At 41.2% G+C, this 14168-nt stretch overlaps 1 protein-coding gene across 2 annotated transcripts in view; it reads right to left on the minus strand.

The window, feature by feature from the left end:
- LOC115794099 (low-density lipoprotein receptor class A domain-containing protein 4) overlaps positions 1-14168 on the minus strand; it is a 253084-nt gene that overhangs the window by 121894 nt on the left and 117022 nt on the right. For both annotated transcript variants that reach the window (XM_030749376.1, XM_030749375.1), the window contains exon 3: positions 103-243. In XM_030749376.1, coding sequence (XP_030605236.1) covers positions 103-243 — 141 coding nt within the window. The remainder of the gene's footprint in view (positions 1-102; positions 244-14168) is intronic.

Below are 14168 nucleotides of genomic sequence, written 5' to 3' on the forward strand. Positions count from 1 at the left end.
AAGTGAGACAAAGCAGAGAGAGGGTGATAGTTGAGCATGGTTTGATGGTTTGAGGTAAACAGAGAGAGGCACAGAGGTGTAGCAGCATCCTGCAGCACTTACAGTTGAAGATACCCGGCGGAGGGTGCTGGGTGACCACAGGGCAGTTCTCCTCATCGCTGTTGTCCCCACAGTTATTCAGCTGGTTGCAGATCAGCGAGCCCAGGCGCAAGCAATTCCCATTGGTGCAGTGGAACTTGCACTCTGTGCAGATAAAAGATAACATTTCTTAGCAGAAACGTCAACCATTTAGTTGTCTGAATCTGTCCATTCAACTAAGGGAAACACTGCTGTTGATGCTACATTTTGTATCATATGAGAACAAATTGTTCAATTTATTCAAGTTCCCAAAGTCATTATTGTCTTTGAGGAACAACGAAAGAATCGGTCTGCTTCTTGTCTGCTGTGGAAAGATCTATGATTTTTTTTCTTTTTCGGAAAACATATAAAAACAACCACAATTGAGCCATAATGGAAAATTAAAACAAAATTAAAAAAAAAAAAAAAAAAAAAAAAAAAAAAAAGTCCTTTGGTAAAAATACATGTTACAAAAGAGGGAAAGAGAGAGAAAAACACAAGTTTAAAAAAAAAAAAAAAAGCCCACCCACACACATACACCGGTGTCAATGCAGTAGTAGTGCATGCAGGCAAGCTCTAAAATGTGTAAAAGCATTGATAAACCGCACGGACAACAAAATGTTCAAACGCTGGGCTGTTATGTGAAATCCTCGGCGTTATCTACGCTTCAGAATGTGCAAGGTCGTGTGCAATAATTTGGTTTTGTTTTTTTACCTGTAAGCTCAAATACAAAGCAGAGTTAATGTGCTGAGTTCACACAGAAACAAGGTCAGACAAAAAAGTGGTCTCCCGTTCAAAACAACAAATAAATAAACAGCTCTTTCAAACGGCCCTTTGATGTGCCGCAGCCCCGAACCATAATGTGCTCCTGTCACGGTTATTACCAAAACGCTTCTCTCCCTCTAAATATTAATACGCCTGATTAGCACTATCTGGGTACCATAAATGGGGAAACTGCAGAAAAAGTACACACACACACACACACACCCACACATATATAATATTATATATATTATATATATATATGAAGGGAATACATAATCATGTAGACCTTTAATCATAACAAATGAGAATAACAACAACAAAGTGTTTGATGCACTGAAAAGCAAGGCCGTGTTAGTGTGGCCCAGAGTGTGTGTGTGTGTGTGTGTCTGTGTGTGTGTTTAGTGAAGCCAATCTGTGAGAACTGCACTCACACTGAGCCCGCCACAACTCCACCAGGAGATCAGTGAAACCTGAATGATACTCTGACATACACTCGTACGTGTTATTTCCTGTGCCACATTCATATATGCTTCTCAATTATATGTGAAGAGGAAAAAAAAGATAAAAAAATAAAAATCAAGAAAAAACACGGTCAAATTCCCTTAGGTTTTTTCACATTTTTACAGTTGGTACGAAAATACCACTCTATAGCAGCACTGTGATAATAGTCTAGGTACAGTCATTTTTAAATTCCTTACATTACTGCGTATCAGCATCTGGTGCCTACATTACCCACAATACAACAACTACACACTTGATGATTTGATTGTGTTATGTCCATGGACGTACTGTACCTGAGATTGCTGGATAAAACTTTCTGGTTGGCTAGAGTTTCCATGTTCTATCTGTGCCTGTGTGAGACGATGGATAAAGTGCCACTGCTACACCTTCCCACCAACTGTGGTCAATCGTGGTATTGCAACTAAAACATCCCCAGCAGCCCTGTCTGTTGGCAGGGCATATCTAATGGCTCGGTCACACTAGAGTAAAAATAGGACAGCAACTTCCTTGCAAATAGGAAAAGAGCACAGGTGGGCTTGGTGGGAGGTAACCTGTCTCCAAACAATTATGGTTTGATAGCAAACACTCTCAGACACACTGGCAAAGGTTTGCAAATAATTGCCGTCTAATTTATAAATGCAGACAGATTGTTGCACATGTTGCAACTAGTCGGAGTCAGTCTGTCATTTTGCAGTTAAATCACCATCAAGTAGCAACCCCATCACTATTTGTGGAGGAATTTTTGAGTTTCTGTTTCAAATCTATGAGGTTCTGGCTGGACTCTGAATGGAAGTAGCTAATGTGTATTTCTGTGTATGCAGATGGCAACAGATTTGAAGCCGAAGGCTAGACTTATGATTTTTGCTGATTTTTCACAGTTAATCGCCACATAATCACAAACAGATTGCATGTACTTGCCAACCTGCCCTCATTCAGTTGCAAACTGATAGCAGACTGACTCAATGCCGTCTTGATGCACCAAATCACTTTGAAGATGGCAACTGACTGCGAGTGGTTGCGGACCATCTTCAAAGCAACCATTTCAAAGGCAACGAGACCGGAAGTTCAATGCACACAGCTGTTCTCATTCTATACTTTTGTGCCGCAGTCTCCAACCACTGTTTTCCTTAGTGTGACTGTAGTGTAACTGCAACAAGGCAGGTTTTTACCATGTTATGACTCATTAATCCACAAAGCTTTGCTTTACTAGTTTAGCACATGGTCTGATCATCAAGGAAGCAAAGATGGAAGGTAGAAAACTCTTCTGGCTCTTGAACTAGGCAAGCAATTCTGTGAGCACAGTATCCTGTCCCCCTTAATACCACAGTTATGCTGGTATTAGCTGACGCAGCCTGGAGCTGCTAGCCTGCAGCAACGACGAAGGGCTTCAGAGATCACCTTTTCTAGCTCCACACCCACAGACTCTTTTTCCTCTGACCCAACTGTCTCAATCAAGTGACATCACATTCATCAAACTTCACACTACATGCACCAAAGGCTGAATGAAACTTGAATCACATATGCAGTTTTATTCCCCCAGCACCTGTAAACAGACTTTGTGTTGTAAAATTTGGGGAGCTCCCCTCAATCTTCAAGACACGACCTCTCTTTGGGAACTGTACCTCCCCAAGGAAGGCATTTTGTTTGCAGTACAGGTTGGCTGTTGGAAGTCTAATAAATGTCCTTAAGGTATGCCACTGGCAGTGAGAAGTTAAAAAACCCCCAAAAAACTCTCCGCTTGATACCCATAGAATACCTGAATCTCTGTCTGGAGCGTTACTAGTAGGCGTCAAGTTTTAACAGTGTTTAGATTTAAAAAGGCAACATTTCTAAACTGGACAGTTTAGAAATGTTGCCTAAACCATGCAATATGCTTTGGGCGATATCTCGTGCTTTTAAAAACATGCAGATTTTCCTTAACAGGGCCCTGATCCATGGTGTTCAATTCTTGCATCTTTCCACAAGGTCATTAACTGCAAATGGAGCTTCTTCTTTTTTGCTTTCCCCACAAAATAATAATAAGTAAAAAAAAACAAAACACGAAAAAAACGTTTAATCAGTGAAGATGACCAATTTGGCCTAAAAGGAAAAACCTAGGGCAAAATGTAGTTTCTTTTAAGTGTTTTGATAGTTTTAGTAGTAAGAAGAAGTACAATAACAGACCTTAGATTGCTATTGTGGCCAATTACAAAATCAAACTCAGCAATAATCTCAACAGGTCACAGCTGATGCAGTTTGTATGGGAGACACTTGATTGTACACACTCGCCAACTACTCGCTACACAGTAGCGAAACCGTGAAGACAGCAACAGAAACCGTAAACTGTAAACATTCGCCTTCAAAGCAAAAGCTACACCTTTTAAAACAGGATGGTTATAGTGGTAAGAAACAACTTGTATTTTGAAGGGTTATGCTCTTCATTTCTGGTTTGCCTCACAGGTAACTGTCGCAATCTGCTAGTGATGAAAGCACAAGGAGATTTTTGGTGCAGTACCCTCTTTGGTCCTGACTGAAATAAAATATTGTTACTGCAAGAACAATACTTATAAGTGTTTTTCTGTGTTATTAAGGATAATCCAAAAAGCCAACAATTCTCACTGTCTTCTTACCTTTAAATAGCAGAAACTAGTATGTGGATAATTCAAAGCAACTGCATCATCATTTCAGGAGAAGATACTATTGGAATTTTTCACGTTTCATTTTTCTACACTAGGCACACCAGTCAGACTGAGCACCGTTTAATAATTAAGTGTGTGAACTGTGTCTGAATTACCAATTATACTGTAGCCTGAACAGCAACCCATTAGCTCTACTGTGTATTTACTCTAATACTTGATCGTTCAGCAGGGCTCCTGAGTATCTAGTGAACAAACACAACTAATTTTGAAGTAAAGATGTAGAGTTTCACTGGTAAAATGGGCTCTGGGTCACCAAATTCAACATAATTATTACTGTAATTAAAACTCACACAAACTTTAGCAAATAGTAATTGAGATGCGGAGGCGTGTTCACCTGCATGTCATCTCTATGTTTTTGAACTCAGACAGACAAAAGTTGTTTTTGTCAGATGGATAATTTAGAGAGAAAAACAAAAAAAAAAGTTCCCTTTAGTAAAAAAATATCACTTATGAAACAAAAACCTGTGACACGTACTGTGAACATGCTAGTGAACACTAACATGTAATGTGAACCACTGATCGAGCTCGGCAAGGCGAGCAGGTCCAGAGTGGTTTGCTTTTATTTCATTAAAACTTTGCCTGGGAATACTCTCCACTAAAGCGCACCATCAGCTGACAGGAGTAATTACACTTCCATATTGGAGGACTCATAGGAGACTGAATTAAATAACTGAAGGCTACATTTTGTGGTCACATGTTGTATATTCCCAAATCAAAGGTGCTAGGCATAATCCTAATGTGCAGAATGAACTTCAGTCTTATGATACAAGCTGAATTCATTTTAGCTTACGTGGTTTTGATTTATTTGTCCTGTCAGAGTAAAGGTCCATTACAAATTATTAAAAAGCTGTTTTGAGGTATCACATTTATTCCACGATCAAACATTTTCTATCTGGATTGAAGTGAAGTCTAACTAAATGCCCTTTGGATGAATGCTTTCATCCAAAGGCCATTCAGCCCCATAAGGGCTCACTTAACAGTCACCGCATCTCAACCCAAGTGAACACCTAGGAGAAATTTTGGAAAAAAGTACTCAGTATAGTTCTGCTATACTGCATGCACACGAGCACCTTAAGTTACCACTGGTCAATGTCATGTGCACGTTGTAGAAAAAGCAACATAACAGGAGAGAAAGCAGACCAAGTCGTGCTGGTCTGTTTATATGGTGTTGAATCACCAATTAAATGCTCATCTTCGGTCCCAATGAGCTACGGCTTTTGGGTCAGCCTACTTTTGTGCTGATATGGTGGAGTTTAAAGCTGGCATAAGATGGCATCCGTGTGGAAGTTTGCCAGAGCACAGAGGGTCAAACAAGATCATAAAAAGACCTCTCATAACTCCAGCATGCGTGTCATGAAGCTCACATATTTTGCTAGTATCCTTTATCGTGTATCATTCCTCACTTTGTCTCCGCTCATGTTTCCAGTCTTTCAACTGTGAATGATCAAATAAGTGACAACCGATATGACATTGATTATGTCAGACAGCGTGAAAAGGGGGAGCTGAGGTGGAGGTGGGTTGCAAATCAGCTTGCAGATGTGCAACAACTACTGTATGGGCAGACTAAAGCAACCTAAACAATGCGCCCTACAGTATATTGGACATTTAATTGGATGTGCAGAAGGGCGTAGGTTGGTGCAGAGATCATCTAATATAACAGGATGAAGTGAGTCTGACTTATTAGGCCTCAGTCATACATGCTTAGAGACCAGTTGATGACCTCTGATTGCTAGGGAAAAATGTCCCTGCGATTGCCTTGGTCACCAGCAGACGAGGCCTTAGTCTGCCTGAACTAATGGTTAATTTTTCTGTCACCAAGAGAGAAATACTACATATTTCTCACAATTTTTATCATTAAGAAAATCTAACCCTTGATATCTAGTGATAAGCATGTGTGGGTGTCCTGCTGTAATTTTGTAAGGTCTGGACGTGAATAATAATATTCACAGTGAATCTGGCATGTCAAGAACTTAAATGGTTTCGCGTGTTGATTGTTGTTGGTGCTGGAGAAGCGTGAATGTGCACTTGTGTTCATGACAGAAACTGTGGGCAGTTGGTCAGACGCATTGTCTGTGCCGGTGTTTGCTTGATAACAGTTTTCTTCTGTCCTATCGTTCCTGATGCACTGCTAGGACAGTGCAAAATGTTATATGCATGCATGCATGCACGTGTGCATAAATTGCAAATAACGCTTTTAATGTATTTAACTTTGCAAAGCACAGGCCTGGTTAGTTTCAACCAACACAGCAAGAGCACAGGAACCCATCAGTGCATTTTAGTACCAAATTAAAGAAGAAACAAGACAGTCATGATCAATTTGTGTGACTTACTTAACAGTTTAATTGGGAGGTAATCAGATACAACATTCTTCGTTCTGCCAAAAGTTTTACTTTGGAAACAAAAATGGAAACAAGAAAAAAAAAAAAGTTGTGCACGTTTAGTCTCACAAATGGTCCTACTTGATTTGGGGACGGTACGTGAGGAGTATAAAATTGGACTTATTTCCACGACTCCTGCTGAAATATTCAGCTAAATGATGACTTCGCCATAGTAACAAATCAGCTTTGACTCCTGCGCGCCAAACTCATTACTTAATGCGATTACGCAGGTCTAAGCGACGGCTCTAATCAAATCTCAGCCAGATTCTCCACACTTCTGGTCTGGATTCTTCCTTTTTCTTTTGTGCGACTACTTGTTCTTGGTGTGGTAATAGATGGAAGATTTTTTTTGGGGGGGGTAGTAGAAAGGAAGCATTTTAATCAAATTCATTACAGTGGTTGGGGAGCCGCTGTGTTTTGTTGCAGTTAATCAACACGCGCAAACACAGGCGGCTCATAAGTGCACGTACGGCACGGTTCCGAACAAACACCTAGCGGGCCCGCTCCCGGTGAGAGTTCTTCCGATTTGCCCGGCTGGCAGTGAGCGACCTAATGACACTGCACATTTTCTCCTCTTCCTCCCATAACAAGAACAGCTTGTTCTGCTCTTGTCTAGACATTGGCGGAGGGAGGAGGGGCAGGAACACAGATCCGATTCAAAGAACAGACCAGCATGACCGTTCTTTGGAAAGAGCCCTTCCCCTCCTTCTGAGTGGCAATTAGTGAAGCCTGGGTGACTTGCCCAGCCTCTCCTCTCCTCTCTCTGTCTTTCATTTTGTCTCAACTATTACTCTGATCGTCTGTCTAGCCCCCCTCTTTTTCAGTCTCATCTCCCCTTTCGTCTATCCTCAGCTCTGCAGCTCTATTACTCTCTATTACTCTCTCATCTTATCTGTCCCATCTTGTCTTCCCGCTTCACTTTGTCCATCTTCTCACTTTACTCTCCCCATCTCCTGACCACCACCTGTCTCCTCCACTGCTCTTCTTTTTCTTGCTCTCAAGTGACACTCAACGTGCCACGTGAATTTGAAGGAAAAAGTTGCACTGAAACAAACACCGACACACACACACACACACAAGTTAATTGATGTGACATGAATATGTTCGACACGGAGGTTCAAGTTCTCCCAAGATCTGATCAGCGTATGCGTTTACCTGAAGAATTAAAAAATGAGCAGGATGCAAACAAAAGCAGTCATAAGAGCTCTGTTAAACAAGAAGACGGTTGGTTGACTATATGAAAGATTAAGTGAAGGTATATGAGAGGTCACAGTCAAGGAGGAGAACTGTTTGTTAGAAAAAGGCACTTCTAATCATTTCTTCAAACCTTGAAGTTTAAAACTGCACAAGCAATTCTGAAAATCCTTTGAAATGCATCTGTTCTATTTAAGCTTTTGATTTTGCTCATCATATTTGGCACAATAAGTCTCTGCATCTTTAGAGCGCTCTTCAGATCAGATCAAAAGGCTGCACAACAAGCAGAAGTGAAAGCATACTTTAATATAAAAAATATATTCTTTTAACTATGAAAATAGTGAATTATGTAAACTATAATAAAACTCTGCAGCAAAAAGATGCTTTTAGTGTTCACTTCATTAACTTACTGTCTTCAGCCTGTGCTTTCTTCGTCTCTAACGGGCTGTGTTTTCAGCTAAATGTCAAGGGAATTTAAAGTGAAATGAGAACACACAGCCACCTGCTGCAGCGACAAACTACTGTTTAACCTCTCGAACCCCGATATAATCTTAAACCTCCGACGCTACGCAGACAGACTGTTCAAACAAGAAAACACCTCCAAAAATAGCAAACACAGTTAGGCCCATAATTTCTTGGCTGAAGATGCAGTTTTTTTTTTAATATATTTTTGCCTCTCTACACCACTATAGTGGATTTTAAGGCAAACAGTCAACATGTGATTGAAGTGCAGACTTTCAGCTTTAATTCAAGGTGTTTTATAAGAATTAGCAAAAAAAAAAATGTACTGTTTAGAAGTTACAGCCATTTTTATGCACAGTCCCCCATTTACAGAGGCTCAAAAGTAATTGGAAAAACTCAATTTTAAATAGCAGGATTGATATTTATACTTGGATGAAAATCCTTTGCAGTCAGTGACTGAAGTCTAGAGCCCATGGACATCACCACACGCTGTGTTCCCTCCTTTGCGATGCTCTGGCAGGCCTTTACTGCAGCCACCTTCTGCTGCTGCTTGTTTGAGTCTCTTTGTATTTAATAACTGAAAAGCTCTGTCAGGTTGAGCTCACATGACTGACTTGGCAATTGAAGAATATCCCATTTCTTTGTCTTGAGAGACCCAATTAAGGTCATTATCTATGTGCACTGTGAAGCACTGATAAGTTTTGCAGCACTTCACAATTCATCCTGTGACTTCTGTGACTCGGCAGTCGCATCATCAGTAAACACCAGTGACCCGGGTCCACCGATAGTCACATGTGTCCATGCCATAACATTACCTCCACCACGTTAGACCGATGCTTTGGATCATGAGCTCTTTCTTTTCTTCTCCATACTTTTCTCTTTCCGTCATTCTGATACAAGTTCATATTGTTTTTTCAGAGCTCTGCAGGCTCTTTTAGATGTTTTCTGGCAAAGTCTAACCCGGCCTTCTTGTTCTTGAGTGTAACCAGTGGTTTTGCACCTTGTTATAAATATGTTTAATCATCGATCGATCATGTAATCGATAGTGGGCCAGCAACCACCTCCAAAGGGGACAGCCCCCACTATGGGTTAAACACCTGCGTCTCTCCACCTTTTGGTTTTAGAAGAAGCCTCTTGGATGAGAGGTGAAATGTCTTCACAGACTTAAAGAAGTCCAGCTTCTTTTTCAAGCTCTTAAGACCACGATAAACAAACAGGATAAAAAGGAGGATGACCTGTAATGCCACCGCATCCACAAGTGTTTCAGTGGTTCCAGCAAATTTCTAAAAATCTTAACTGGTCAAATAAGCGCTTGATGAAAAAACACAGTCAAGGTCACAGGCTTCCCCCACTCACAGGATGCTGCAATTTTCTCCACATTTTAGAACTGACAGTCTAAAAACAAAGAAAAATCTCACTTCAGCTGGGTGTTAAAAGTTGGCAAGCCTTCATCTGACACAGTTAACATGAAAGCATCGCTTGTTCTTGGCTGCTTGGCTCTCTGTTCTCTCGGAGGTTAGCACTGTCACGACACTTCGCTGTTGTTCAGTGCTTCAAATCTACGTGGCGCCGTTCACAGTTCAAAGCTGCACTCAGACTGCGAGATTCGGGTGTATTAACCGTAATCCGTCTCAGTGTTTGATATCAATGTTATTTGTTATATAAAAGAGGAACAATAAAAATATTTTGTAAATCAATTATTCTACTCATAAATAGTTGAAATTAAACAGTAACTGGTCATCTATTTAAAAACAGATGAATGCATTCATAGAGACATAATGGAATTTTAAAATAAGAAATAAACTGGATTGAGAATGCAGGTTTTAATCATTCATTTAAAATGAATATTCCCTTTTCACTCTGATTTCCCAGCTGCTTTTCCTTTGATTGTTTCCGACTCTGTTTGTTTAGTCGTTGAGCTTTCTCCTTCAGTTTTTGATCTGCATTTTCAAATGGAGTTTAAAATTCTGCTATTTATTTAGGACTAAATTCAACCTCTCTCTAATTTGATCTATTTATTGATGTAATAATAACACTTGGTTTATTAATTCATTTATGATCCTTCTTTTTATTATTTATTAAAATATTAGAGTAATTCATTTGTAATTATATTTATTTCATAATTATCTTTACAGTTATAAAGGCCTATTTATTACTATTTCTAAACTGATTTCAAGTCTGGCTATAATTAAACCCAGGGGCAACAAACATAAGACCCAAGACCCCCACCCCCCATCTACCACCATCTTTTCATTATTTTACTTCAGGATTCCTTGACTGCCGTATCTCTCTTTTTATAGCTGTGAAAAATATGGTGAAGGTCATGGGCTGGCTTCACTCAGAGAACACTACAATTTTCTTGATAGTTCAGCACTGACACGAGTCCACAAATAAAAGACAAAAAAAAAAATTAGACTCTCACTTCAGCTGGGTGCTGAAAAACAACAAAACTCGAGCAAAGTTCAGATAGGACAGATAGCCGTGCACCTACTCTGAACGGGTTCGGTATGTTTTGCAAAGCGCGGGCGCCCCGGCAAACCCACTCAGCTCCATCTGGTAAAGGAGCTGAAACCTGACTCGGCTTTTACTGTTTACTTGATGATGATTACGGCAGAGGATGATATAGCTGCAACTTTCTGAGCTTCAAATGTACAGCCATTCAAAAAAGAACATTTTTTACAGGAGTACTTTAAAACACTGCTTCAGTTTATTGAGGTGTGCAGGTATTTGTTTATGCACAGCTCTCTTAAGGTCCCGCCACAGGATTTCAGTCAGGTCGAGGTCTGAACTTTGACTGGGTTGTTGCAGCACCTTGATTCTTTTCTTTTTCAGCCGTAGAGCTGCTGCTGTGCTTTGGATCATTGTCCTGGTGCATGACCCGATTTCACTCAAGCCTTCATTGTCAAACAGATGGTTTCACATTTGATTGCAGAATACTTTGGCATACAGAGGAGTTTGTGGTCGACTTAATGACTGCAAGGGGCCCGGAGCCTGTGGCTGCAAAACAAGCCTGGCTGATATTTACCCTCTTCATTCCTATGGAAGCAGCAGGGTTTTCACAGGACTGCAGATTCCTGCGAGAACTTTCTTTCTCACATACCTGCACAAATCTGTTATTATCACTGTTTTAAATGGACTTGGACTGAAACAGCCAATGTAGCTGGTTTTTCTTCTTAATCATCAGGTGAACAAGGGAATGTTAGAAGAAATAGGACCATCCAATTTCACTATTCACAAGGCTGATCCAGGTTCATGGCTACAAGTGAATGCATGTCACTTTGTCCCTTGTTGAAAAGAATAAGCCCACTATACTATTACATGTGTGGTTTTTTTTTAAAGGGAAGGTTCAATGACAGAGACCACCTGTGTGGGTGAAAACGGGCAAAACGTGGCTTAAAATACATTTAAATACCTTAAAATCCTGCTTATTTCTCTGGGAATTTTCTGTTAAGTGATTCCTGAAGTTACAAAAGAAAAGTGATAAACAGGTTATCAGTCACTAATTACAGATGTCCCTTTTTTATTTGACTAAATGAAGCAGTCTTTGCACAACTACAGCTACCCATATCTTGATAAAAACTTCTCTTCCTATAACAGAGGAGAAACGTTGCTATCAAACACAATCAATCCAATTACTGCATAGCATGATTTACACGAGCCCTCTCTCTTTTCTCTCTCTCTCTCTCACCATTGTCTCTTCTCTTTCTCCTCCTTACCCGTCTATCAACTCCTGTGACGTCTGTCAGTCTGCTGATCTGTCTGCCTGCCCTGACAAAGGGCGAACATGAAAACAGTCTTGTTCTGCGGTGACGAAGAGGAGGAAGTGAGCGAAGACAGTAAGCAAGTAAGAAAACGGGACAGATGGCAGCGGCAATAATACACAAGTGGGGGGGGGGGGGGGGGGGGGGGGGGGGGGGGGAGAAAAGGGAAGAAGCGTTGCGAGGATGAGGAGGAAGATAGAAAGGAGGGTGGTGAAGATGATGAAAAGATTGTGGGCGATGAGAGCTCTGAGGAGGAAGGTGATAATGATGGCATCATCAGGAGGAGGAGATGGAAAGGGAGGAAGAGGAGGATTGTTAGGTGGTATGAGAGGAAGAGTAAAAATACAAGAATGACAAACTAATCCGACCTCTCTATTATGACACCAGCAGAGGATTACAGGACGTGTGATATTGACTTTCAGCTGGCTGAGTCTCTGCACAACTTAAAGTTTCCCATCAAAAGGTCTAAAAGGGAACCTTTCTGTTGGAAGAAATTATTGCTGAGAGACAGTCAGAGGGGTTTTTTGTTTTTGTTTTGTTGTCAGGCTATTTCCTGTAACTTTCAACTCCCGCACTGTTCTCTAACAAGCAGAGACCAAATCCCGCAGTGGGGAAGAAAACTGCTCATGCAGACTCAGACTGAAAATGTGTGCTGTGAATTGCACTTTGACGAGTGTGTCTGCGTGTGTGTGTGTCTGTCTGTGCCTGTGATATAACAAAGTGTTGCAGGTGACAGACCGGGGGCCGGATATCCGCTTTTAGCAGTGTCAGTGTGTTTCTTTGTGTTTATACGGGTGACCAAAGTGTCCTTGGGCATCTGTTTGGATGCCTGTGTTTCTACGTGTCAGAGTACACTAGAGTCAGTGGGCTGCTGTTGCCGCAGCCACGTCTCACAGACCAGCAGCATTGTAAAGCATTAAAAGATGTGTTTATGGACTAACATGCCGTGTAACACTAATGCAGTACAGACTGTGTGAAGGCAGTAAGCTGGGCCATTAAAGGAAACATGGGCCCTTCAATTTCCCCTGCTTTAATGCTCAAGTCTTTCACCATTTCCCCAGACTGGCTGCAAGTCTCCCATTATTGATTTTCTATGTGGGGAAAACTGATTATATAGAGCCATTTTATCATTCCAATGAAGTGCTGACATTAATGTTGGTACGGTAAAATGATACGGTAAAATGATATTTCATTTTTACATTACTCCACTCTCAGCAGGACTTGTTCAATGTCTTTTATCATGTCACATCGGCCTGGAGTCAATTAAACTTGATCTTAAAGGTTTCTTAGTAGTGTGGCTCTGTGGAGCTCAAAGAGGGCCTGTCAGCCAGCCCATACGTACAGTCCAGACTTGGTAGTTTGACAAATGTTGGGATACACTGGCAAGGGATGGGGGGGGTGGAGGAGCCTATCTCAGCAGTCAAAGAGTGAGAGGTGGGGTACACCCTCCTATGGTACTTTAAACTCACTATATTGAATGTAGCCCAGAAACTATCAATGACATTTAAAAAATCTAAATAATCTTCAATACATGGTTATCGTGACACCAACAGCCCAGAGGCTAAAATATGGCTTTTGCTTCCCACTTGCTCCAACACTAACCATAATACAACTGATTTTCATGACACCCAGATCTTCACACTCTATACCTTCAGTTACACTGCAGGCTCACACTTACGTATGTCTATACTTACATATGAGCAGACACCGAACCTAATGCACACAGCTTATCAAAATACTGCAGATTAGTCAGGTAATGGGCTCTGGATTCGCCATGGTAACTGTGAATTGTCTGTATCAGACTGTTTAATGTCCCCTCGGCCTCCATCACTCTGTATTTCAGTGTTTTTTTGTTTTCTGTTTTTTTTTTGGGGGGGGGGGCTCTCTGCCCTCCCCCCCTCCAGCCTGCATCCTCGGCATGAGCCGAGTGCCAGTTTTGCAGGGCAGTAAGGTAATAAATGTGTTGCAGATGCATCTGTGAGCCATGAAGGATCGGGGCATCTTTCCAACCTGCTGTCCCTCTGCTTTACTCCTCCCTTCTTTTTTTATGTCCTCTCTCCTTTTGTCTCATAGCCTCCTTTTGACTCTTTCTCAAAAAGAGTCAAAAGGAGAGATGTAGAGAGACCTTCGCTCACTATTTCCACCCCCTCCCCTGTCTCTCCCACCGTCTCCTCTCCTCACTTCGCTGGCTCGACCAGGATAATTAAGCATGTCAAAGATGTGCTGACTTGGCACTATTGACAGCCATAGTGAAGGAGAGAGAGACAGAAACGGTGACAGAGGGGGGAAAAAAGTAGAGAGAGACCTTCAGG

The sequence above is a fragment of the Archocentrus centrarchus genome, chromosome 16 (genome assembly GCF_007364275.1).
Source record: "Archocentrus centrarchus isolate MPI-CPG fArcCen1 chromosome 16, fArcCen1, whole genome shotgun sequence".
NCBI classification, from domain to species: domain Eukaryota; kingdom Metazoa; phylum Chordata; class Actinopteri; order Cichliformes; family Cichlidae; genus Archocentrus; species Archocentrus centrarchus.